General features: G+C 41.4%; 2 protein-coding genes across 2 annotated transcripts; both read left to right on the top strand.

Moving 5' to 3' along the window:
- Positions 1 to 7,708: 7,708 nt before the first annotated feature.
- Positions 7,709 to 9,262, top strand: LOC148100816 (uncharacterized). The gene has a single exon (XM_087846792.1). The coding sequence runs from the start codon at positions 7,709 to 7,711 to the stop codon at positions 9,260 to 9,262; it is 1,554 nt and encodes a 517-aa protein (XP_087702918.1).
- Positions 9,263 to 25,389: 16,127 nt separating this feature from the next.
- Positions 25,390 to 26,943, top strand: LOC148100815 (uncharacterized). Its single transcript, XM_087846791.1, has one exon. It carries the CDS (start codon positions 25,390 to 25,392, stop codon positions 26,941 to 26,943), a length of 1,554 nt encoding a protein of 517 aa, XP_087702917.1.
- Positions 26,944 to 27,286: the final 343 nt, after the last annotated feature.

The following is a 27,286-nucleotide window of genomic DNA, read 5'->3' as shown; positions in this document are numbered from 1 at the left end:
CCTGCCACCGCAAACTGTTCATCAACTAACAGATAGCGCTGCACACGTGGAGACAGGGCACACATCCAGCAGTGATGACGCTTATGTATATGTGGTGAACACAGCTCAACATCCTAAACTCCCACATACTGAAGTCAGAGTAATGGGCACCCAGATACCGGTGCTAATCGATTCTGGGGCCACTGCTAACTGCTTAACTGAAGCTACCTACAACAAACTGACACCACGTCCTACGTTGACTTCTACAGACATCAAGATTTACCCATACCACTCATCTACGTCTCTCCCTGTGTGTGGTGCATTCAGGTGCAGTGTGGAAAAACAAGACAAAACAGTTAGGTGTTCCTTCTTTGTCATTAAAGGAGGAGGTTTCAATATTTTTGAGTTTTGAAACCTCAAAAGCCTTGGGACTCCTCCATATTGTCACTGCGGTCTCTTCTCAGTCTCAACGTTCTGTTGCAGAGAAGCTAGTAGAACAACACCCAGAACTTTTCAAGGGAATTGGAAAACTCAAAGTTTTTCAAGTGAAACTGCACATAAACACAGATGTAAAATCAACCTGTCAACCACACAGACGTGTTCCTTTTCATTTACGTCAAAAAGTGGAGGACGAACTTCAGAAACTAGAAGCTGATGACATGATTGAAAAGGTTACGGGACCATCACCTTGGGTTTCACCCATTGTAACACTGCCAAAACCAAAGAATCCGGACGACGTACGGATTAGGGCTGGGACAACGCGTCGACGTAATCGATTACGTCGACACGTAAAATACGTCGACGTAAAAAAATCTGCGTCGATGCGTCGTCACTTTCAAAAAAAGACATGCCGGCAGCGAGTAGCGGCAACATGAGTGAGGCAGTTGCAGTCGACTTAAACCACTCCACCCGAACACGCAGTTTTACAGTATGGGGATATTTTAACCGAAAAGGAAGTGATTCAGTCGTTTGCCGGCTTTGTGAGGTGGAAATGGCCTATCATGAAAGCACGACGGCATCCAGGAGCAGCTTCTGCAAAGGACAAACCACCGTAAGTTTTCAACTTTTTTACTAACGCTAGTTTTTACCCGTTAATTCATGCAAAATGAGTCGGAATGCGCGCAGGCTGATTATCAGAATCGGCGGAAGACGAAAATGTGAGACAGCGAATTGGCCGCAGGAAAAATGTTAAGGATAACGCACCACCTGCTAAACGTAGCCGTCATGGACACTATTACAACATTGTTAAAGTGCTTGCAAAAGCAAAATGACAACAAACTCTTGATTTGTCAAATTTAATGTGTTTCATCCTATTTAAACGCTGTTTTTATACATAATGCTTCTCCAGCTTGATCTTATAGGACAAAGTTATGCCATCTAATGACTAGAAAGCAGTGCACCAGTAAAGGTGCCATCAGCTATGGCTGTTTAAACGTTATTTTTTGCAGCCATCACGATTACTGCATATCATATGTTCAACATTGGGGATTATCATTAACCTTTTACTGTTATGCTATGAAAGCACATGGCATAACAGTGTGTGTGTGCGTGAGTGTATATATATATATATATATATTAGGGGTGCAACGATACTCGTATCGATATTGAACCGTTCGATACAGTGCTTTCGGTTCGGTACGCATATGTATCGAACAATACAACATTTTTAATTTATTTTATCAACTTTCCTTCTGACGGTGCTGTCTGTGTTGAGCGCTCAGTGGATCTGCGCTCGACAGTGCAGCCTAGGCGGAGTAGTCGAACGCAGATTCACTGAGCGCAGGGCAAGCTAGCGAGACAGAAGTTAAGCTCTCGTTGCAACATGGCAAATTGAACCTTCCCCACCCTAATTCAGATCTGGCGTCTGGAACTATTTTGGTCTTCATGTGACGTATGACCCTGAAGGTAAGCGTGTCATGGACTAAAGTAAAACAGTATGTCAGATGTGCCACGCAATGCTCAATTACATGAGTGGGAACTAGTGTGTTAGCGCAGTTAGCTCGTTAATGTGTTGACGCTGTCCAGCCCCACACACGGGGCAATCCGCGGTAGCTCGTTAACGGAGATTTGCCGTGTTGTGGCGTTAACCTCATTTCAGATTAAGGCTGACAGCACTAGTGGGAACACAACAAATATGACTGCACATTTACTCCGACATCATCCTAGTGCAAAGACAAGTGGAAGCAGACAAAAACAACAAGCATGCATACAAACTTTACCCGAGTCATTTAGACAGCCGTTAGCACATGATTCTCCTTATGGGGACCTGATATGTTTAATATGCTGCTGAGAATATAGCCCAGAAGAAGCGTATAGTATAGCTTTTATTTTGGAAAGAGACATTTCTCTGTAATAAACTCTCTTTTCCAAAGATGAGTGATTCCTCAATCAGATACAGGGCTCGCAAAATCGCTAGCCCGACGCCCCGGGGCTAGCGATTTTTCCAGTCGGGCTGCCCTGCTCTGCTCGTCGGCCTATCGTAGGAAGGAAAAATATATGTCAATGCTTTTGCATTCTTTCGGAAATGTAGCTGGGTAATCATGTCATTGGCATCGGTGAGCCACTGTCAATATGTGACATATTGAAATCGCGTTTGAATTTGCGCTTGTTTTTTGCTTTCACTTTGCAATCGCGTGAACTGTGTATAGAGAGCGACAGTACTGATTGGTGAGTGATGATAATTTGCGCACTAATTCCTCTGACATCGTCTTATCAATCGTTAGCTTACTATGCAAACATGACAAGTGAAATCTCCCGCAGCAAGCTTAAACATGTGAGAGGTTGATCGCACAGAGAATCGCTGAGCGTTATGTGAGTGCGTGTGTAAAAGCAGCAGGATATATATTTTAGTTCTGCTGAGCCAAATAAGACAGGTCAGGGTGAAGAAGTGACAGCCAAAGAAAAGCTTACCACAAAACGGAAACGTTATGACAAATCAGACTATAAGGCAAAAAGAAAGTGCAGCTTTATGGTTTCATGGACAAAAGAATTTCTGTGGCTGCAATATGACGAGCTAAATAACCAGGGCTGCACATAAGTGGTCCGCAGGTGCGTATTCGCTGTCAAAATAAAAAACGCGCACAAGATAAGAAGTTGCAATACGTGTTTGCATACATAAGATTTTCAGGAGGAGGACAGACATTTGTTTAGAACTCTTAAAGATGTCGAAGAAGCTCCTTTAAGCAATTACTTTGGTGTTCCTCCACCTCCAAAGAAATGTCAGGAGTCCGAACCACAAAAGAAGCGCGTATTCTCGGAAAAGTGGTTGCAGGAGGTGAGCTGGCTTCAAACAAATGATGAACGCACAGAGAGGTGGTGCAGAATGTGCCGTGAAAATTTAATAAATGACAAATTAATAAAAAGGCATGAACATTTTTTTTTTATCGAAAAAATATCGAACCGTGACACCAAAGTATCGAACCGAACCGAACCGTGAATTTTGTGTATCGTTGCACCCCTAATATATATATATATATATATATATATATATATATATATATATATATGCTTTCCATATAATTATTTTGTAATTATTCGACTTCATCTGTGTGCGATTTATGGTTTCAGGAACAAACAGAAAAGTCTGGAGGACTACTGTCAGAGAAGAAGTACACCATGCACACCCCAGGACGTGGCTGTACTTACCGAGAGCGTCTTATCTATGATTTTAAAAGACAAGAGACCACTTGCTGTGGGTGAGGGATTCACCACTTTCCAACAGGTTACACTCTGCCGTCTAGGCGTCATTTTACAAGCATGATGGAGAGAAAGTATGAAACTTCAGTGGAGAAACTAAGGAATGAACTAAAAGAGGCCACATCCAAAATCTCCCTTACCACTGATGCTTGGGCAAGTCTGGTCACAGAGTCCTACTTAGGGGTAACTTGTCATTTCATTATTTGTTCAAAGACGCCATTGCTGCTGTTTGTATATTATTAATTTTTTGCTATGATTTCCTTTGTTATATTTGTTTGCACAACATTTAATTTTTTGTTAAAAACAGAAGATTGTACTACAATGTTATTGTGGATTTTGTTTTGTGAATGGAGAGCACTTTTTGGCAGAATGCAAAGTGAATGTTACATTTTGTTTGTTTAAAGACACCATTGTTGCTATTTATTTGAAATGTTTTGCTAACTTTTCCTTTTATATATGTTTGCACATTTCATTTCTTGTTAAATGCTATCTCTATTGTATTGATTGTACGACCTCTACAACTTTATTTTGCAATTTGTTTTTTATTAAAAGGTCTTCAAATGAATAAATTTGTTTTTTTCATTTATATACATAAATTAGTAAATGTGAAATTGCTATACAAGTCAAATAATGGGGAAAAAAATCGTTAATCGAATCGAATCGAAATCGAATCGGATTAAAAAATGAATCGTTAGATTAATCGATGCATCGAAAAATTAATCGCTAGATTCATCGCTTAGGAAAATAATCGTTTTGCCCAGCCCTAGTACGGATATGTGTGGACATGAGACAAGCAAATACTGCAATCAAACGAGAACGACACGTCACGCCCACGATTGATGATGTAATCCATGAGCTGAATGGATCTACGGTGTTCTCAAAACTTGATCTCAGGGCAGGATACCACCAATTTGAATTACACCCTGACAGCCGCTACATTACGACGTTCACTACTCATCTGGGATTTCGGCGCTATAAAAGACTGAGCTTTGGAGTCTCTTCTGCAGCTGAAGTGTTCCAAAATGCTATTTATCAGACGCTGCAAGGACTGAACGGAGTCAAAAATCTCAGTGATGACATTATAGTCTTTGGCAGGGACCAGGCTGATCATGACAGCAATCTTACAGCTCTCTTTAAGCGACTATCAGAGTCAGGTCTTACTCTGAATCGAGAGAAGTGTGAATTTAATAAAACAAAACTTGAGTTTTTTGGTTTCATCCTCTCTGCAGGTGGCATTTCAGCAGATCCTAAAAAGGTTGCAGCAGTTCAACACGCTCCCAACCCAAAAACACCTGCTGACATCAAAAGTCTCCTTGGCATGGCCAATTACTGCTCAAGGTTCATCAGAGACTTCTCATCGATCTCTGAGCCGCTGCGCTCCACCCCTTGGACATGGGGTCAAGACCAAGAAACTGCGTTGCAGGCACTCAAGGTCAGTCTCACAAGCGACACGACGATGTCCTACTTCTATCCCAGCAGACACACTGAACTGATTGTTGATGCTAGTCCAGTAGGACTGGGCGCCATCCTCTGTCAAAAAGATGAAAAGGGGATGAAGCACATTATTGCATATGCAAGCAGAGCACTGAGTGATGTGGAAACGAGATACTCGCAGACTGAGAAAGAAGCACTCGCCACTGTGTGGAGGTGCGAACAATTCCATTTGTATGTTTATGGACATCCATTCACACTGGTGACCGATCACAAGGCACTCAAAATCATCTGGAATAACCCAAGATCAAAACCACCTGCCAGAATAGAAAGATGGGGACTGAGACTTCAGCCATATAACTTCAGAGTGGAATACAGAAAAGGAGCTGATAATCCAGCTGACTTTATGTCACGTCATCCAGTGCCAACACAGGAGAATGAAAGTGCTCGTGCATGTAAGGTTGCAGAAGAGTATGTCAATTTCTTCTCTTATCACTCCACCCCAAAAGCCATGACACTTCACGAGATAAAAACAGAGACTCTGAAAGACCAGGTTCTGCAGGAAGTCATCGGTCACATCAGGAACAACACGTGGCATCTAACAGATAAATCCCAGCATGCTGACATTTTGAAATCATTCAAACATGTTCAAAGTGAACTAACAGTAGCTGACTCATCTGACTTCATACTCAGAGGCACGAGGATAGTTATTCCAACTGTCCTACAAGAAAGAGCAATACAACTGGCACACGAAGGGCACCAGGGTATCGTCAAGACCAAAGCGCTGCTACGTACCAAAGTATGGTTCCCAGAGATCGATCGGAAAGCAGAATCTGCAGTTCAAAACTGTCTGCCATGCCAAGCTAGCACACCTGTCACACACACTGACCCTCTGCAGATGTCACCATTACCCGAAACGCCCTGGCACAGTGTCAGTGCAGACTTTTATGGACCGCTCCCTACGGGGGAATACCTGCTCGTTATCACAGACGAGTATTCTCGCTATCCAGTCGTTGAAAGTGTACGCTCAACATCAGCATCTTCTGTTATCCCAGTCATTGACAAAGTGTTCTCCATGTTTGGAATCCCAAGGACAGTAAAAACTGACAATGGTCCTCCTTTTAACAGTGAGGCTTTCTCACAGTTTGCAGACTACCTAGGATTTCATCGTCGCAAAATCACACCTTGTTGGCCTCAGGCGAACGCCATTGCTGAGAGATTTACGAGAACCCTATGCAAAGCACTGAGAGTTGCCGAGATGCAGGGCACACCATGGAGACAGCAACTAAACATCTTTCTTCGTGAGTACAGATCTACACCTCATTGCACAACAGCGAGCTCACCAGCTGAAATACTGTTTCAACACCAGCTATACACCAAGCTCCCTTTCGTTAACACCACTCCACGGAAGTGTTCAGACGCTGAAGTGAGAGCAAGGGATGATAGTGCAAAGATCAAGATGAAGGTGATCGCAGATGCAACTCGTCGCGTCAGACCACATTTACTAAGTCTGGGTGACACAGTGCTGCATCGCCAACCCAAGCACAACAAATTATCCACACCATACAATGCAAAACCCTATAAAGTGACTAAAGTTAAGGGTTCTGAAATTACAACTACAAGGGATGGACACTCAATTGACAGGAATGCCTCATCCTTCAAGAAAATCAGACATGGACTTGAAGATGCCCCACCTGGACGGCATGTCGACCCCGCCTTAACAGACAAGCCCAGATACCAAGTCAGATCAAACAGACGCGTACCTATGCATCTGTCTGATTACATCAGATCTAAGACTTGAATATCTCAGTGACCCGTTAAAGGTTACGCTGCGTGTAACATGTTTGTTGTTCCTGAATCTAACACTGTAACCAGTATTCTAGTGTTGAATGTTGATAGTGATTAGTCAGAGATCTGCGCAAATGCAGTGCTATTTAAGTGATGTTTCGGTGTGGAGAAACTCAAGTAATAAGAACGTTCAGTAATTTTATTAGGTGTTGTTATCATAGGTTCCGAATAATAATTCACCTCACTGAGTACCTAAGTTTGTTAAAGAAAAAAAGAAAAGGAGGTGATTGTGATGTTTACAGAACTTTTATTTTGAAAGGTCGAATGTAAGGCAGAAGGAGGATATAGAAAAAGGAGACAACAGAAAACGGTAGATGAACAAGTTAGCGCTGCAGACTGTGTTGCCGCTGCAAGCCTGAGAATTAAAGAATGGAACTGAGAAATACTGAAGGTGTCATCATTAATGTTTGAGGCATGCAAACATAACAGTACCGCTGAAAGCGGCCGTCATCCAGGCGCAGCTCCTGGAGCAAATGGTGAAAACTCAAAAAAACTTAAAAAAAAAACAAAAAAAACAAAAAAAAACATCCCCATTTTAAAATGTCATGTGACAATCTGATTGGCTTACGGAATGATGATGTCACAAGATGTGACATCATTAATACCTTTGATCCTTTGAAGTTCTGAAGTCTATAAATAGGGATCAGAAGCAGCAATTTTAAAGCAGTTTGTTCGCAGACTTCAAACGTTCGACACGAGATACATTTGGAAATATTTCTAAGCCTTTTCAGAGTCACTGTGCACAGGCTCCAACATGGGACGAAAACGCCGACAAAGAAAAATAAATAATGCTGCCTCTCCTTCGTGGTCTGGCCAGCCAATCTCTTCAGGAGAAATAACCATGGATGTTGTCTTATCAATCCAAAGGGCATTACAGGAAAGTCAGAAGGAAAACTCTGACCTCCATGACAAAGTTAAACAAATTGAAGAAGAGAAGCTTCAACTAGAGGAGAAGTGCAGACAATTGGAAGCACGAAATAAAGACCTGGAAGGAAAACAGCAACGGCAGCCTGATATAAAAATTATCAATGAGGGAATGAAGTTTGGTCAAGGACGAAAGAATTTTTTTTCCCGTATTTTTTCATCGGGAACACAGAGTGCTGAATTAAAAGAAACATCTGCCCAGCTTCAAGGAAAGAAAGCTACTATTGAGGAGATACAGATACTTCAAGGAAAGCTCGATGAAGCTGAGAAAACAATTGAAAAAATCCGCCAACAGAAGACTGAACAGGAAATACAAATGGAGCACAAACTGAAAGAGCTTCTTGAAGAAAAAAAGCAACAGGAAGAAGAAAAACGTATTATCCAGGACTTTGAGAGAAGGAATCTAGAACTGCGAGAATTTTGTAATGAAATGATGGAAAAAACATCTGAACTGGAAAGAAAAAAGACAATACGATTGCAGCGCAAACTCAAAGACATGAGGGAAATGTGCGTAGATCTGGCAGTCAGGTTTGGTGAAACAGAGTTCAAAAATATAGAGCTTCTTGAAGAAAAAGAGAAACAGGAAGAAGAAAAACGTATTCTCCAGGATTTTGAGAGAAGGAATCTAGAACTGCGAGAATTTTGTAATGAAATGAAGGACAAAAAACCTGAACTGGAAAGAGAAACAGAAATACCAATGGAGGACAAACTCAAAGCCATGAGGGAAATGTACGTAGAGCTGAAAGTCAGGTTTGATGAAACAGAGTGCAAAAATAAAGAGCTTCTTGAAGAAAAAGAGAAACAGGAAGAAGAAAAACGTATTCTCCAGGACTTTGAGAGAAGGAATCTAGAACTGCGAGAATTTTGTAATGAAATGAGGGAGAAAACACCTGACCTGGAAAGAGAAAAGGAAATACTGGAAAGACAATGTTCAGAGATGCAGTGTACGATCGATGGAATGAGGAAAAAACACTCAGAGCTCATGAATGAAATGTTGTTGAGGGTCAGTGACTTGGAGAGCCAAATAAGTGAAATGCAGGCACAAAAGCAACAACAAGAGAAAAAATATGAATACCTGCTGCTTATGCATCAAGTATTCAAGAGAAAAATTGACCTGATAGAAGAGATGTACAAGAAAAAACAAGAGAGAAATACAGACATGTGCAAGGCAAATCCAATGGAGGAGGCAACGTACGAAGACCCGAAAGAAAAGCCTAGAAAAGAACAAGCAGGATTAAAAGAAATGGAGCAAAGATGCAAGCAACTCGAGGAGCAAAATGCAGAAACAAACGATCAGTTGAGAACCCTTATCCTGGAGAAAAAAGCGCTCATGGAAAAATACCTGGAAATGAAGAAAAGAGGCGTCTGCTGGTTATTCAGATGATTTAGCCTCGTCCTCCTCCACCTGTGATCCATCTTAATTTTCACCTCTCCTGTCCCCCCTCTCCCTTTCTCTCCTAACACATATTCCCTACCTTCTTAATCTTTTTTCTTTTTTTCACCCTCACCCCCCCCAACCAGTCCCAGCAGTTGACTGCCCCCTCCTGAGCCTGGTTCTGCTGGAGGCTTCTGCCCGTTAAAAGGCAGTTTTTCCTCCCCACTGTCGCCTAGTGCTTGCTCAGAGGGGATTGTTGGGGTTTTCTCCCCTTCCCCCTCCCCCCCCCCCTTCATTTATTTATTTGATTGTTTAAGTTTCCTTTTATGTTGTTTCTGTAGTTACTTGTTTTACTTTTTTCAACTTATGTAACAAAATAATAAACCAATTGAATTTATCCTTTGAGTATTTTTCATCTAATCTTTACAGAATTAAGCTCTGTCTTTTATTTGCTTGTTAAAACTCCATAAATAGTGAAGTAAAAACCTGGGATATGGTTTAAAACATTGAAAAAGACTAACCAACTACTCTAAAACTAAGAAACACTTAAATATTACGTTAAATTGAAAACAGTTAAAAAGAGATATCCCTGTTCATAAATGTCATGTGATAATCTCATTGGCTTGTGGAGTGATGATGACATCATCACTCCTGGAGGGAAAAAGAAGCACAAAAGTGGCAGGAAGACGAAGAAAAAACACGGCATTATGATACTTTTACGTTTTGAAATCTACAAAGGTTTGCACTGTGAGAATCAACTTGTGAGAACTGTGACTAATCTTCATGTGTGTGTGTAAAAAATAAATAAATAAATAAAGTGTATAAAGTGTGTGGCGAGGGGCTGGTTATACTGAGAAACCCTGCTGCAATAAATGAGGGACCACTGTATATACTTTCTCTATGAGTCTCCAGGTGAAGGCACAGCCATGAAGTCGTCCACTAGACAGTCCCAGATGGCCGTCGCTACCTGGGGGATGATCTGGCACACCGTGGACACACCGACTCTTTAACTGAACGCGATGGTCCTGGAGGAGACCCTGGTGTCAAGGAACCTGGACAAAATTGTTCAAAATTAGTATTATGTGTACTGCAGTTACAAAATTACAAAAAATTACAAAATATTCAAACTCCGAAATACTTTTGTGATGTCAGATTTAAATTACAAAACATAAATCTTACATAAAACATTTTGTAATTATAAGGATAATTACATAATATATATTAGATATAATATAAAACAGTCAGTTGTGTTTTGTTTTAACTTTAACATATCATAATTTGATTGGTAGCAACTTTTACCACTACAGTGAGCCAATCACTCATAATTCCTAAACATGTCAATCAGGTAGGAATGAAGTAAGACATTAATAGAAATAAAGAGTTGTATGTAGCCCTTTCCTTGCATAAATCATTGTTAATATTTTTGAAAAATTAGCCTGTGATAAGACAGCATATCAAGATAGAATATGCTGGATAGAACCATATAACTAAAGATGAACCAAACTGTTCACAATTTTATCTAACTCTCAGTTTTAAGAAAGGCTGGTGACCCTTGTTATAGAGTCTGACAGCTGCTGGGATTATATACAAATATTCAACTATACCAGAAATAAACCAGGTCTAAATAAAAAAAAGGAGTGAGTATCACTACAAAGATTAACCCACAGTGGTCCTAATACCACAGTTTGATATCAGCAAACACCGAGAGCATACACTGATATGACACCACAGCCATGCTATCAATGCAAACACTGATAACACAGCATCAATCGAATTAAATCGGGACTTGATGAGACCTTTTGAGTAGGGCTGGGCGATATGGCCTAAAATCCATATCGCAATATAATTTGAAGCATGTGCGGTAACGATATATATCACGATATAATCCAAATAACTATATATGTAAGATTTAAATGTGCTGTTGCTCACAAGTAAAATGTGAAATAATCAGCAGCTTGTTTTGATTTCAATATTTATTTCCCATAATAAGTTCAACAGGGCAGATGTACTTAAAATGAGGCTTCAGTTTAGGCAAAATAAAGGCAAATATTACAAACTACACAAAAAGTAGCCGCTAAAGCCTTTAAGTTTCAAAGTAGAACAAACAAAACAGACTACTAAATTGTCAGTTCCACTTAGAAACAAAATATTAATTCTAAAAATAAATCTTAGTTTATTTTACAGAAGAGACAAAATTGACTAACTTATAATATTGCTTTGGAAGCGCTGTCTGACAGACATGTTTATGTTCAAGGAGTTGGTAACGAGGATCCATTACCTTAATTAGCTGCTTGAATCCTTCATTGTGGACCGTGTTTATTGGTAGCATGTCTTTAGCAAGACAGTAAGCTATGGCATTCGTTATGTTGCTATGTCTCTTAGCTTTTTTGTCATATGGTAAGACGCTGGAGAAAGCAGACTCAATTGACTGTTGCTGCTTCACAGGGATTCCCCTGGTTGTTTTCGATGACGAATTAGCGCTTTCAGTCAGAGATTGAGCGTGGGTGGTACTGCTTCAGGTGATAAAAAAGGTTTGTTGTATTTCCAGACTTTGTGCAAACATGCTTTCGGCACAATTTACAGTGCGCGTTACTCTGTTTTTTGTCAGACTTCAAATAGCCGAAAAACCTCCACACTACGGAACTTCTCTGGCCTTTCCTTTCGACAATCTCTCCGGCATCGGAACCGTCATCTGTGCTCTCTTCGGTAACTTGGTCACCTAGACTTTTCTCTAGTCGGAACACTCATTTTCTCCATTACCCGGCCTCACGGCGGAGGGCTGCTTCCCAAACAAATACACATGCGCGGCTTGGCACTTGAGCTGTACATAACAAGATACATGACGTGATGCTGCGGCTGTGATTGGTTTGGCTCTGCACTACTTAATTTGTATTGGCTATTCATTTTTTATAAGAGAGGAAGAAAGAGAGAGAGAGATGAGGTCTATCGCAATAGTTTAATTTTTCTATCGAGAAAAAGGTATTTCGCAATACATATCGTTATTGTTCTATCGCCCAGCTCTAATCACTGATATATATTCTTTTCTTCTGTATAAGGTATTTTCCACAAAAAAAATCATTTAATTTTCTCAAAAATCGAGAGTGTGCCTTATGTATGAATTCTGGTGACCTCGAACCGATTTCTGCATGCAAAAATTGTTTAAAAAACGTTAAAAAAATGTTTTAGCACAACTTTGGTAAGCTGCACTGCTTAATGGATTGTCAGAGCATTAAGGCTGCCGTGGTGAGGAGCTTCGCGGAGTAATCTGGGTCCAAAACTCCGTCCATTTCAGGTCCCAAAGTCAAACGAACACTAAGAGTTAAAAACGGTCTAAATTCTTTCATCTTTAATTAAATCATCAGCGTTGCTGCTTTATCTGGTGTAACAATTACATTTTACATCCATGAAAACAGAATTTATTAAATATAACGGAGTTAGAAGTTAACAGGAAGTTAGCTCGCTAGTTTCCACCTAAACATTTCATACCATGTTCTGACAGAGACTTTTGAAACTAATTAAAACGTACAGCTCTGCTACCACTTCCAACATAAATGAAGACAGAAAACTAAACAGCAGTGGCGTTTGCAGGGTTACTGAAGTTGGATTACCTGGTATATAATGATGTGCTACGTGATTGCTAGCGACACAGCTATGTTAGCATAACATTAGCACAGTGAAGCTGGAGGATGAACGCCAACTTTTTTCTACTCATTAAAAGTTAACGTGACAGATTCTGGTGGTCAGGGACAAATGCAATCGCATAGCAGGATGCTATACACTGGCCAAACTTCAGTCAGGAGAACAACTGAGATTATTCATCCACAATACGAGGTTAGTTATTAATATACTGCAAGTAAGTAAGTAAAGTAAGTAAAATTTATTTATATAGCGCTTTTCACAGATAAAAATCACAAAGTGCTTTACAACACAGGAAATGGGAATATACAAACAATATAACAGTAAATAAAACAATGTAAAACAATAAAACTATAAAAACAGCATAAGAAGAAATTAATCCCATGCTTTTCTAAATAAAAATGTCTTCAGCTGTTTCTTAAAAGAATCAATGGAGTCCGTGCAGCGAAGAGACAGCGGGAGAGAATTCCACAACCGTGGTGCCACAGTCTGAAAGGCCCGATCACCACGAGTTTTAAAACGAGTGCGCGGTACCACCAGCAGTCTCTGATCTAATGACCTTAAAGCCCGAGAAGATGTATGTGGTTTCAGCAGGTCAGATAAATATTGAGGAGCCTGACCATGTAGGGCCCTAAAGGTTAGAAGTAAAATTTTAAAATGAAACCTAAAATTTACAGGCAACCAGTGAAGGGAGGCCAAGACTGGAGTGATATGTGATCTTCTCTTTGTGCCTGTTAAGAGACGTGCTGCAGCAATCTGCACAGTCTGAAGACGATTTAAGGCTGATTTGTTAAAACAAGTAAAAAGGCCATTACAATAGTCTAAACGAGAAGAAATAAAAACATGAATAATCATCTCAAGTTCAAGCTTTGATACCATTAGTCTGAGTTTAGAGATATTCCGTAAATGATAAAAACAGTTTCGGACCAGCTGCTTAGAGTGCTGCTCGAGCAACATCGAGCTGTCAAATATGACACCAAGATTTTACAGAAGGGTCTAAGAAGCTGATATGCTGTCTAATTTCTGGGACCATGTGGTCTGGAGCAATAATTAGAGTTTCTGTTTTATCAGAGTTTAGTTGGAGAAAATTGTCATATAACCATTTGTTGATTTCTGTCAGGCAATTACTTAAATTAGACAATTTATAAAACTCAGACATTTTGAAGGAACAGTATAGTTGGATGTCGTCAGCATAGAGATGATAGGAGATATATTTATAGCGCTTAATAATTTGGCCTAAGGGAAATACATAAAGTAAAAAGAGAATTGGACCCAGGACAGATCCCTGAGGTACCCCACACGGCAAAACTGTTGATTCTGATGTCACATGATTCATGCAAACAGTAAAAGATCTCTCAGACAGATATGATATAAACCATTTTAAAACAACACCAGTAATCCCAAACAAGTTCTCGAGTCTGTTTATCATGATACTGTGATCTATAGTGTCAAAAGCAGAGCTGAGATCCAACAGGACTAGCACGAGCACTGTGTACTCTCCAGAGTCTGCTGCCATCAAGATATCACTAGATACTCTAAGTAAGGCCGTTTCAGTGGAATGCAATTTACGAAAACCAGACTGGAAAGTGTCCATAACAGCATTTTTATCCAGGAAATAGTTAAGTTGTTCTAGTACTACTTTTTCTAAAATTTTTCGATATAAAGGGCAATTTGGATATTGGCCTATAACTGTTAGGAAGAGATGGATCCAGCTGAGGTTTCTTTAATATTGGCTCAACAATAGCTTGTTTAAAGAAGCTGGGGACTGAGCCAGTATGAAGAGAAGTATTTATCATTTCCACAATACAGGGGCCAATTGATTCAATTCAATTCAATTCAATTTTATTTATATAGCGCCAAATCACAACAAATGTCGCCTCAAGGCGCTTCATAGATACAGAGAAAAGCCCAACAATCATATGACCCCCTATGAGCAAGCACTTTGGCGACAGTGGGAAGGAAAAACTCCCTTTTAACAGGAAGAAACCTCCGGCAGAACCAGGCTCAGGGAGGGGCGGCCATCTGCTGCGACCGGTTGGGGTGAGAGAAGGAAGACAGGATAAAAGACATGCTGTGGAAGAGAGACAGAGATTAATAACAGATACGATTCAATACAGAGAAGTCTGTTAACACATAGTGAGTGAGAAAGGTGACTGGAAAGGAAAAACTCAATGCATCATGGGAATCCCCCGGCAGCCTACATCTATTGCAGCATAACTAAGGGAGGATTCAGGGTCACCTGGTCCAGCCCTAACTATATGCTTTAGCAAAAAGGAAAGTTTTAAGCCTAATCTTAAAAGTAGAGATAGTGTCTGTCTCCCGAATCCAAACTGGAAGCTGGTTCCACAGAAGAGGGGCCTGAAAACTGAAGGCTCTCCCTCCCATTCTACTTTTAAATACTCTAGGAACAACAAGTAGGCCTGCAGAGCGGGAGCGAAGTGCTCTAATAGGGTGATATGGTACTACAAGGTCATTAAGATAAGATGGGGCCTGATTATTTAAGACCTTGTATGTGAGGAGCAGGATTTTGAATTCAATTCTGGATTTAACAGGAAGCCAATGAAGGGAAGCCAAAACAGGAGAAATATGCTCTCTCTTTCTAGTCCCTGTCAGTACTCTTGCTGCAGCATTTTGGATTAACTGAAGGCTTTTCAGTGAGTTTTTTGGACATCCTGATAATAATGAATTGCAGTAGTCCAGCCTGGAAGTAATAAATGCATGAACTAGTTTTTCAGCGTCACTCTGAGACAGGATATTTCTAATTTTAGAGATGTTGCGCAAATGGAAGAACGCAGTCTTACATATTTGTTTAATATGTGCGTTGAAGGACATATCCTGGTCAAAAATGACTCCAAGGTTCCTCACAGTGTTACTGGAGGCCAAGGTAATGCCATCCAGAGTAAGAATCTGGTTAGATACCATATTTCTAAGCTTTTCAGCGCCGAGTACAATGACCTCAGTTTTATCTGAGTTAAGAAGCAGAAAGTTAGTGGCCATCCAAGTCTTTATGTCTTTAAGACATTCCTGCAGTTTAACTAATTGGTGTGTGTTATCTGGCTTCATGGACAGATAGAGCTGGGTGTCATCTGCATAGCAGTGAAAATGTATGCTATGTCTTCTAATGATGCTGCCTAGGGGAAGCATGTATAATGTAAACAGAATTGGTCCTAGCACTGAACCCTGTGGAACTCCATAATTAACCTCAGTGTGTGAAGAGGACTCTCCATTTACATGCACAAATTGGAGTCTATTAGATAGATATGATACAAACCACTGCAGTGCAATACCTGTAATACCTACAGCATGTTCTAATCGCTCTAATAGGATATTATGGTCAACAGTATCGAATGCTGCACTAAGGTCAAGAAGGACAAGCACAGAGATGAGTCCACTGTCAGAGGCCATAAGAAGATCATTTGTAACCTTCACTAAAGCTGTTTCTGTGCTGTGATGAACTCTGAAACCTGACTGAAACTCTGAAAATTGAATCAAACACACTAGTGAAAAATGAAGATGGAAGGACATCAAGGGGGCTTGAAGTCTGTTTTATATGACAAAGCAGGCCTCTGATGTCTTGTAATGTAACAGGAGTAAAAGAGGACCAAGTATCAGAGGAGAGCAAGTTGAAAGTTTGATATTTCCCCATATTTCAAAAGTGCTTCATCTCTTTGCTATGACTGTCGCCCGCCATAATTTGCAGATTTTAATGGTTTTAGCCGCCGCTATGCTTTCGACCAAAACAGGCGCAGCTTGATGACATCATCAACATGCGCTATCGGATAGAGCGGTATAGTCAAAATCTCTATCGTTGGCCAAATTTATATCGTTTCTGTCGTATATCGTTTCTATCGCCCACCCCTACTCGCCCTCAAACTGGGCGAGGGAAAGACGGTGGTACCTGTGATGTTTACAGAACTTTTAGTTTGAAAGGTCGAATGTAAGGCGGAAGGAGGATATAGAAAAAGGAGACAACAGAAAACGGTAGATGTTAGCGCTGCAGACTGTGTTGCCGCTGCAAGCCTGAGAATTAAAGAATGGAACTGAGAAATACTGAAGGTGTCATCATTAATGTTTGAGGCATGCAAACATTACATTGGCGACGAGAGTAAAGGTTACAACCAAAGCAAGACGAAGGAAGTTGCCCTACCCGGAGCTTAGGAGACAAGAACATGGCTGCACACGCTACTCCACTTCCACCCTTTGACACGGACACCGACCTCGGTTCCGTCGGACCTCGCTGGACGAAATGGCTTCAGAGGTTTGAAAACTACACCACGGCAATGAATATTACTGGAGATGCGAGATTAAGAGCATTATTGCTGCATGTGGCTGGTGAAAAAGTGCATGACGTTTACGACACGTTAGCAACGGTTGGCGACAAGTACGCAGATACAAAACAGAAATTGTCAGCATACTTTGCGCCTAAGAAAAACGCGCAGTATCAGATTTATCTATTCAGGAAAGCGGTGCAGGAATCAGGTGAAACGTTGGACAACTATCACGCCAGGCTTAGGATTCTAGCCAAAAACTGCGAGTTTGCAGACATGACTGCAGAAATCAAAACACAAGTTATCCAAAGCTGTACATCATCACAGCTGTGTAGAAAAGGACTCAGAGAACCTGATTTAACGTTGGATGATCTATTAAATCATGGGCGTGCATGTGAGTTGTCTGAATTGCAAGCTACAGGGATGGAAGCTGACAAGACAGCTGCAGTTAATAAAGTACAGCACAAAACAGGACGTGACACCACGGCTAGAAACAAATGGACACCCTCATGGCAGCCGAATAACCGCTGTCGAAACTGTGGAGGCAGATATCCTCATGAGCAAGACTGCCCAGCCAAAGACAAAATCTGTAATTCTTGTGGCAAATACAATCATTTTGCAAAGCAATGTCGCTCAAAGAGAAAAGAGACACATTGTGGAAAGAAGTAGAAGAAAAACCTGCCACCGCAAACCGTTCATCAAGTAACAGATAGCGCTGCACACGTGGAGACAGGGCACACATCCAGCAGTGATGACGCTTATGTATATGTGGTGAACACAGCTCAACATCCTAAACTCCCACATACTGAAGTCAGAGTAATGGGCACCCAGATACCGGTGCTAATCCATTCTGGGGCCACTGCTAACTGCTTAACTGAAGCTACCTACAACAAACTGACACCACGTCCTACGTTGACTTCTACAGACATCAAGATTTACCCATACCACTCATCTACGTCTCTCCCTGTGTGTGGTGCATTCAGGTGCAGTGTGGAAAAACAAGACAAAACAGTTAGGTGTTCCTTCTTTGTCATTAAAGGAGGAGGTTTCAATATTTTTGAGTTTTGAAACCTGAAAAGCCTTGGGACTCCTCCATATTGTCACTGCGGTCTCTTCTCAGTCTCAACGTTCTGTTGCAGACAAGCTAGTAGAACAACACCCAGAACTTTTCAAGGGAATTGGAAAAATCAGAGACTTTCAAGTGAAACTGCACATAAACACAGATGTAAAATCAACCTGTCAACCACACAGACGTGTTCCTTTTCATTTACGTCAAAAAGTGGAGGACGAACTTCAGAAATTAGAATCTGATGACATGATTGAAAAGGTTATGGGACCAACACCGTGGGTTTCACCCATTGTAACACTGCCAAAACCAAAGAATCCGGACAACGTACGGATATGTGTGGATCGAACGAGAACGACACGTCACGCCCACGATTGATGATGTAATCCATGAGCTGAATGGATCTACGGTGTTCTCAAAACTTGATCTCGGGGCAGGATACCACCAATTTGAATTACACCCTGACAGCCGCTACATTACGACGTTCACTACTCATCTGGGACTTCGGCGCTATAAAAGACGGAGCTTTGGAGTCTCTTCTGCAGCTGAAGTGTTCCAAAATGCTATTTATCAGACGCTGCAAGGACTGAACGGAGTCAAAAATCTCAGTGATGACATTATAGTCTTTGGCAGGGATCAGGCTGATCATGACAGCAATCTTACAGCTCTCTTTAAGCGACTATCAGAGTCAGGTCTTACTCTGAATCGAGAGAAGTGTGAATTTAATAAAACAAAACTTGAGTTTTTTGGTTTCATCCTCTCTGCAGGTGGCGTTTCAGCAGATCCTAAAAAGGTTGCAGCAGTTCAACACGCTCCCAACCCAAAAACACCTGCTGACATCAAAAGTCTCCTTGGCATGGCCAATAACTGCTCAAGGTTCACCAGAGACTTCTCATCGATCTCTGAGCCACTGCGCAGGCTCACACACACAAGGCCACCCCTTGGACATGGGGTCAAGACCAAGAAACTGCGTTGCAGGCACTCAAGGTCAGTCTCACAAGCGACACGACGATGTCCTGCTTCTATCCCAGCAGACAGACTGAACTGATTGTTGATGCTAGTCCAGTAGGACTGGGCGCCATCCTCTGTCAAAAAGATGAAAAGGGGATGAAGCACATTATTGCATATGCAAGCAGAGCACTGAGTGATGTGGAAACGAGATCAAATCAAATCAATTTATTTATATAGCACTTTTCACAGGATAAAAACCACAAAGTGCTTCACAGTAATATAAAACAGAAATACATAAAATACATTAATAATAAAACACAGCACAAATCTAATTAAAAGCCAATCTAAATAAATGAGTCTTAAGTTGCTTTTTAAAAGAATAAATACAATCAAGGCAACGTAATGATGTAGGGAGAGCATTCCACAACCTGGGGGCCACCGCTCTAAAAGATCTCTCTCCTCTGGTCTTAAAACGAGTTCGTGGGACTACCAACAGCCTTTGATTAGAAGATCTCAGGCTGTGAGAGGGAGCGTTTGGTTCTAAAAGATCAGAAATGTAAGAAGGGGCATCACAATTCAAAGCTTTAAAAGTCAGTACCAAGATTTTAAAATGAATTCTGAAATGTACTGGAAGCCAGTGTAATGAGCGTAACACTGGTGTAATGTGCTCTCTTTTTCGTGTCTTAGTTAAAAGCCTTGCAGCAGCATTCTGGACTGACTGGAGGAGGTCAAGATTCCTTTTGCTCAAACAAAGAAAAAGGCTGTTACAATAATCTAAGCGAGAAGAAATAAAAGCATGAATAACCATTTCTAACTCAGTCTTAGACAGCAAAGTTTGCAGTTTGGAGATGTTTCTTAGCTGAAAAAGGCAGTTCCTAATTAACTGGCGAGAGTGTTGTTCTAGGGACATGGCAGAATCAAACATCACACCAAGGTACCCGAGGCTCAGGTGAACCGATGAGCCAAGAGAACCAAGATGCTGTTTGATTAGAGATATCTGGTTGTCAGGAGCAATAATTAATGTTTCTGACTTCTCAGAGTTCAACTGTAAGTAGTTGTCACCAAGCCACTGTTCAATGGAAGCTAAACATTTAATTAAAGAGGACAGTTTATGGACTTCCATCGGCTTAAAAGAACAATAGAGCTGAATATCATCAGCATAGAAGTGATAAGACACCTCAGGGAACTGCCTAATTATAAGTCCTAGAGGTAACATGTTCAAAAGAAAAAGAATAGGACCCAGAACTGAACCCTGCGGTACCCCACATCTCAGATCTTTAGAATGTGACATAAACCGATTTGCAAAAACACTAAAAGATCTGTTGGAGAGGTACGACTGAAACCACTTCAAAGCCAGACCAGACACACCAACTACGTCCCGGAGCCTGTTAATCAGGATGGTATGATCAATGGTGTCAAAGGCAGATGTCAAGTCCAACAAAACCATGACTGAGGATGCTCCGGAGTCAGCTGACATCATAATGTCACTAGAGACTTTAAGTAATGCGGTTTCTGTTGAGTGACTTTTACGGAAACCTGACTGAAATTTGTCATAAATTTCATGTTTTTCTAAAAAAGTGGTAAGTTGATCTGCAACTACTTTTTCCAGAATTTTCGATAATAATGGAAGCTTAGAGATAGGCCTATAATTCTTAAGCTGAGTTGGATCCAAACTGCTCTTTTTTAATATTGGCTCAACAACAGCATGTTTACAGAATGTAGGGACCACACCTGTTAAAAGAGAGGCATTGCATATCTCTACATTAGAGGTGCCAATGACAGAGAGAGCATTTTTAAGCAGCCCAGCAGGTAGAATGTCATTTGCACAAGTGGTAATTTTCATTTTATCCAGCAGGAGTGAAAGGTCATGTATGGTCATTGGGTTAAACACTGACAGTAAATGAGGGGGAGGTGATCTAGAGACACAAACAGATGGTATTGAAGAACCAATGCTCATACGGACATGATCAACTTTATCCACAAAGAAATTCAGAAACTCATCACTCTCAGATATAGATGTCACAGGTACTCGGTGGACCACGGGGGAAACAATAGAGTTTATGGAGTCAAACAGTACCTTGGAATTTCTCTTGCTTGATGATATTAACTGAGAAAAATATGCTGATCTGGCTGTTTTTATGGTTTCATGTAAGGAAACCCAAAGTTCCCTAAGGTGGAGCCTGTGAACTTCGAGTTTGGTTGATTTCCAAAGACGTTCTACTTTTCTACAGATTCTTTTGACCTTCCTTACATCATTATTTATCCATGGATGAGCTCTTTTTGGGGCAGCAATGACAGATTTCATAGGTGCCACTGAATTTTAAATCTCCAAGCAGTGATTATTAAAGCACTGTGTAGCAACATCAGCATCAGTGCAGCCACTAATCACATCCAACATATTAGAAAACTTCAAAGCAACATCCTGATTTATGAACCGCTTATGGAACATGAGATTAGAAGGTGGTGCGTACAGTGGGAAGCTAAGACTAAAAGAAACACAGGAATGGTCACTCCCTTATACGTCTTTAACACAGACATTAGTTATGTCTAAGCCAAGAGAAAACACAAGGTCCAAGGTGTGGCCTTTAACATGGGTGGGCCCAGAGACATGCTGAATAAAACTAAAAGAGTCTTTAATAGATAAAAAATGAGAGGCCATGCTACAGCTAAGATCATCCACGTGGAGGTTGAAATCCCCAATCATTAAGACTTTCTCCAGTTTAATAATGGAAGATAAAAAGTCCGTAAAATCTTTAATAAAAACACCAGCGGGGCCGGGGAGGGCGGTAAATTAAAACACAATAAAATATATCTGAAGAACCAACCTTAAGAAGTTGTGACTCAAAGGAAGGGAAAACTCAGAGTCCACAGTCCTGCAAGCGAAATTGTCTCGGTGAATAGTGACCAGACCACCACCACGACGGTCCAAACGCGGAGTCCCGATGAAGCGACAGCCGCCCGGGCAGAGCTCATTAAGGTGGATAAATTCATTCTCCCGCTGCCAAGATTCCATGAGAAACATGAAGTCCAGACTATTACTGCTAAAAAAGTCATTCAGTACAAATGATTTGTTGGCTATGGAGCGAGCGTTCAGGAGAGCGATCTGAAGCGGAGGTGACAGGCTGACGTCATCAACAGCTGATTGACGGGGATTTGACAGCAGACACCTGGAATGAAGACGTAGTCTCCCGGTACCTCTAGCTGTGGAATTGTGGTCTTGTAGAATGATAGGCCAAAGTGAAAGCATCCCGCATCTCCAGACAAGACGCCGATCCAGGTAATCGTTCTGTTCACCCGTGATGAAAAGCCTGGTAGGTGGTAACCGATCGGCCTTATCCGTGTCCTGGAGGGGAACCGGTACCAAATACCGGAGACGTTCTCTACCATGGAGCGGAAGAAATCCCCTCTGTCGGGCGCGTTTCCTTTTAGCCTGGACACCAGACCTACAGCCCCTTCTAGACGACCTCCTTAACCTTGTTTTTGCTCCTGGGTTATTGTTTGGAGCTAAGAACAGGTACTGGTAGTCGGGAGAGGGAGGAGGGCAGACAAACGGCGGAGGGGAAGCCTGGTGGTAGCTCTGCCAGCTGTCAAAATTTTTTACCATACATATTTTGATACTCAACAATGTATGTGAACTGTAGATCAGAGTAGCAATTAGACCTTCATGATATATCACAGATGAGATGACAAGATAAAAAAAAATATACTGAAGCAGTTGACAAAAACATGGAGCAGCAACAGCGGCCAAGCCAAACACAGGCGCCATGCTTCAAGCCCCTCGATAGCTCTGTTGAGATACTCGCAGACTGAGAAAGAAGCACTCGCCAATGTGTGGAGTTGCGAACATTTCCATTTCTATGTTTATGGACATCCATTCACACTGGTGACCGATCACAAGGCACTCAAAATCATCTGGAATAACCCAAGATCAAAACCACCTGCCAGAATAGAAAGATGGGGACTGAGACTTCAGCCATATAACTTCAGAGTGGAATACAGAAAAGGAGCTGATAATCCAGCTGACTTTATGTCACGTCATCCAGTGCCAACACAGGAGAAAGTGCTCGTGCATGTAAGGTTGCAGAAGAGTATGTCAATTTCTTCTCTTATCACTCCAAAAGCCATGACACTTCACGAGATAAAAACAGAGACTCTGAAAGACCAGGTTCTGCAGGAAGTCATCGGTCACATCAGGAACAACACGTGGCATCTAACAGATAAATCCCAGCATGCTGACATTTTGAAATCATTCAAACATGTTCAAAGTGAACTAACAGTAGCTGACTCATCTGACTTCATACTCAGAGGCACGAGGATAGTTATTCCAACTGTCCTACAAGAAAGAGCAATACAACTGGCACACGAAGGGCACCAGGGTATCGTCAAGACCAAAGCGCTGCTACGTACCAAAGTATGGTTCCCAGAGATCGATCGGAAAGCAGAATCTGCAGTTCAAAACTGTCTGCCATGCCAAGCTAGCACACCTGTCACACACACTGACCCTCTGCAGATGTCACCATTACCCGAAACGCCCTGGCACAGTGTCAGTGCAGACTTTTATGGACCGCTCCCTACGGGGGAATACCTGCTCGTTATCACAGACGAGTATTCTCGCTATCCAGTCGTTGAAAGTGTACGCTCAACATCAGCATCTTCTGTTATCCCAGTCATTGACAAAGTGTTCTCCATGTTTGGAATCCCAAGGACAGTAAAAACTGACAATGGTCCTCCTTTTAACAGTGAGGCTTTCTCACAGTTTGCAGACTACCTAGGATTTCATCGTCGCAAAATCACACCTTGTTGGCCTCAGGCGAACGCCATTGCTGAGAGATTTACGAGAACCCTATGCAAAGCACTGAGAGTTGCCGAGATGCAGGGCACACCATGGAGACAGCAACTAAACATCTTTCTTCGTGAGTACAGATCTACACCTCATTGCACAACAGCGAGCTCACCAGCTGAAATACTGTTTCAACACCAGCTATACACCAAGCTCCCTTTCGTTAACACCACTCCACGGAAGTGTTCAGACGCTGAAGTGAGAGCAAGGGATGATAGTGCAAAGATCAAGATGAAGGTGATCGCAGATGCAACTCGTCGCGTCAGACCACATTTACTAAGTCTGGGTGACACAGTGCTGCATCGCCAACCCAAGCACAACAAATTATCCACACCATACAATGCAAAACCCTATAAAGTGACTAAAGTTAAGGGTTCTGAAATTACAACTACAAGGGATGGACACTCAATTGACAGGAATGCCTCATCCTTCAAGAAAATCAGACATGGACTTGAAGATGCCCCACCTGGACGGCATGTCGACCCCGCCTTAACAGACAAGCCCAGATACCAAGTCAGATCAAACAGACGCGTACCTATGCATCTGTCTGATTACATCAGATCTAAGACTTGAATATCTCAGTGACCCGTTAAAGGTTACGCTGCGTGTAACATGTTTGTTGTTCCTGAATCTAACACTGTAACCAGTATTCTAGTGTTGAATGTTGATAGTGATTAGTCAGAGATCTGCGCAAATGCAGTGCTGTTTAAGTGATGTTTCGGTGTGGAGAAACTCAAGTAATAAGAACGTTCAGTAATTTTATTAGGTGTTGTTATCATAGGTTCCGATTAATAATTCACCTCACTGAGTACCTAAGTTTGTTAAAGAAAAAAAGAAAGGAGGTGATTGTGATGTTTACAGAACTTTTATTTTGAAAGGTCGAATGTAAGGCAGAAGGAGGATATAGAAAAAGGAGACAACAAAAAACGGTAGATGAACAAGTTAGCGCTGCAGACTGTGTTGCCGCTGCAAGCCTGAGAATTAAAGAATGGAACTGAGAAATACTGAAGGTGTCATCATTAATGTTTGAGGCATGCAAACATTACAGTACCGCTGAAAGTGGCCGTCATCCAGGCGCAGCTCCTGGAGCAAATGGTGAAAACTGCAAAAAAAACTTTAAAAAAACAAAAAACAAAAAAAAAAACACATCCCCATTTTAAAATGTCATGTGACAATCTGATTGGCTTACGGAATGATGATGTCACAAGATGTGACATCATTAATACCTTTGATCCTTTGAAGTTCTGAAGTCTATAAATAGGGATCAGAAGCAGCAATTTTAAAGCAGTTTGTTCGCAGACTTCAAACGTTCGACACGAGATACATTTGGAAATATTTCTAAGCCTTTTCAGAGTCACTGTGCACAGGCTCCAACATGGGACGAAAACGCCGACAAAGAAAAATAAATAATGCTGCCTCTCCTTCGTGGTCTGGCCAGCCAATCTCTTCAGGAGAAATAACCATGGATGTTGTCTTATCAATCCAAAGGGCATTACAGGAAAGTCAGAAGGAAAACTCTGACCTCCATGACAAAGTTAAACAAATTGAAGAAGAGAAGCTTCAACTAGAGGAGAAGTGCAGACAATTGGAAGCACGAAATAAAGACCTGGAAGGAAAACAGCAACGGCAGCCTGATATAAAAATTATCAATGAGGGAATGAAGTTTGGTCAAGGACGAAAGAATTTTTTTTCCCGTATTTTTTCATCGGGAACACAGAGTGCTGAATTAAAAGAAACATCTGCCCAGCTTCAAGGAAAGAAAGCTACTATTGAGGAGATACAGATACTTCAAGGAAAGCTCGATGAAGCTGAGAAAACAATTGAAAAAATCCGCCAACAGAAGACTGAACAGGAAATACAAATGGAGCACAAACTGAAAGAGCTTCTTGAAGAAAAAAAGCAACAGGAAGAAGAAAAACGTATTATCCAGGACTTTGAGAGAAGGAATCTAGAACTGCGAGAATTTTGTAATGAAATGATGGAAAAAACATCTGAACTGGAAAGAAAAAAGACAATGCGACTGCAGCGCAAACTCAAAGACATGAGGGAAATGTGCGTAGATCTGGCAGTCAGGTTTGGTGAAACAGAGTTCAAAAATATAGAGCTTCTTGAAGAAAAAGAGAAACAGGAAGAAGAAAAACGTATTCTCCAGGATTTTGAGAGAAGGAATCTAGAACTGCGAGAATTTTGTAATGAAATGAAGGACAAAAAACCTGAACTGGAAAGAGAAACAGAAATACCAATGGAGGACAAACTCAAAGCCATGAGGGAAATGTACGTAGAGCTGAAAGTCAGGTTTGATGAAACAGAGTGCAAAAATAAAGAGCTTCTTGAAGAAAAAGAGAAACAGGAAGAAGAAAAACGTATTCTCCAGGACTTTGAGAGAAGGAATCTAGAACTGCGAGAATTTTGTAATGAAATGAGGGAGAAAACACCTGACCTGGAAAGAGAAAAGGAAATACTGGAAAGACAATGTTCAGAGATGCAGTGTACGATCGATGGAATGAGGAAAAAACACTCAGAGCTCATGAATGAAATGTTGTTGAGGGTCAGTGACTTGGAGAGCCAAATAAGTGAAATGCAGGCACAAAAGCAACAACAAGAGAAAAAATATGAATACCTGCTGCTTATGCATCAAGTATTCAAGAGAAAAATTGACCTGATAGAAGAGATGTACAAGAAAAAACAAGAGAGAAATACAGACATGTGCAAGGCAAATCAAATGGAGGAGGCAACATACGAAGACCCGAAAGAAAAGCCTAGAAAAGAACAAGCAGGATTAAAAGAAATGGAGCAAAGATGCAAGCAACTCGAGGAGCAAAATGCAGAAACAAACGATCAGTTGAGAACCCTTATCCTGGAGAAAAAAGCGCTCATGGAAAAATACCTGGAAATGAAGAAAAGAGGCGTCTGCTGGTTATTCAGATGATTTAGCCTCGTCCTCCTCCACCTGTGATCCATCTTAATTTTCACCTCTCCTGTCCCCCCTCTCCCTTTCTCTCCTAACACATATTCCCTACCTTCTTAATCTTTTTTCTTTTTTTCACCCTCACCCCCCCCCCCCCTTTCCCCCCAACCAGTCCCAGCAGTTGACTGCCCCCTCCTGAGCCTGGTTCTGCTGGAGGCTTCTGCCCGTTAAAAGGCAGTTTTTCCTCCCCACTGTCGCCTAGTGCTTGCTCAGAGGGGATTGTTGGGGTTTTCTCTCCTCCTCCCTTCCCCCCTACCCCCCTTACCCCTCCCCCCCCCCTTCATTTATTTATTTGATTGTTTAA

The sequence above is a fragment of the Neolamprologus brichardi genome, chromosome 10, assembly GCF_056152115.1.
Source record: "Neolamprologus brichardi isolate AB-2024 chromosome 10, ASM5615211v1, whole genome shotgun sequence".
In the NCBI taxonomy this organism is placed as follows: domain Eukaryota; kingdom Metazoa; phylum Chordata; class Actinopteri; order Cichliformes; family Cichlidae; genus Neolamprologus; species Neolamprologus brichardi.
Note: the sequence above shows the minus strand (reverse complement) of the source record. Positions and strands in the feature narration are given on the sequence as shown.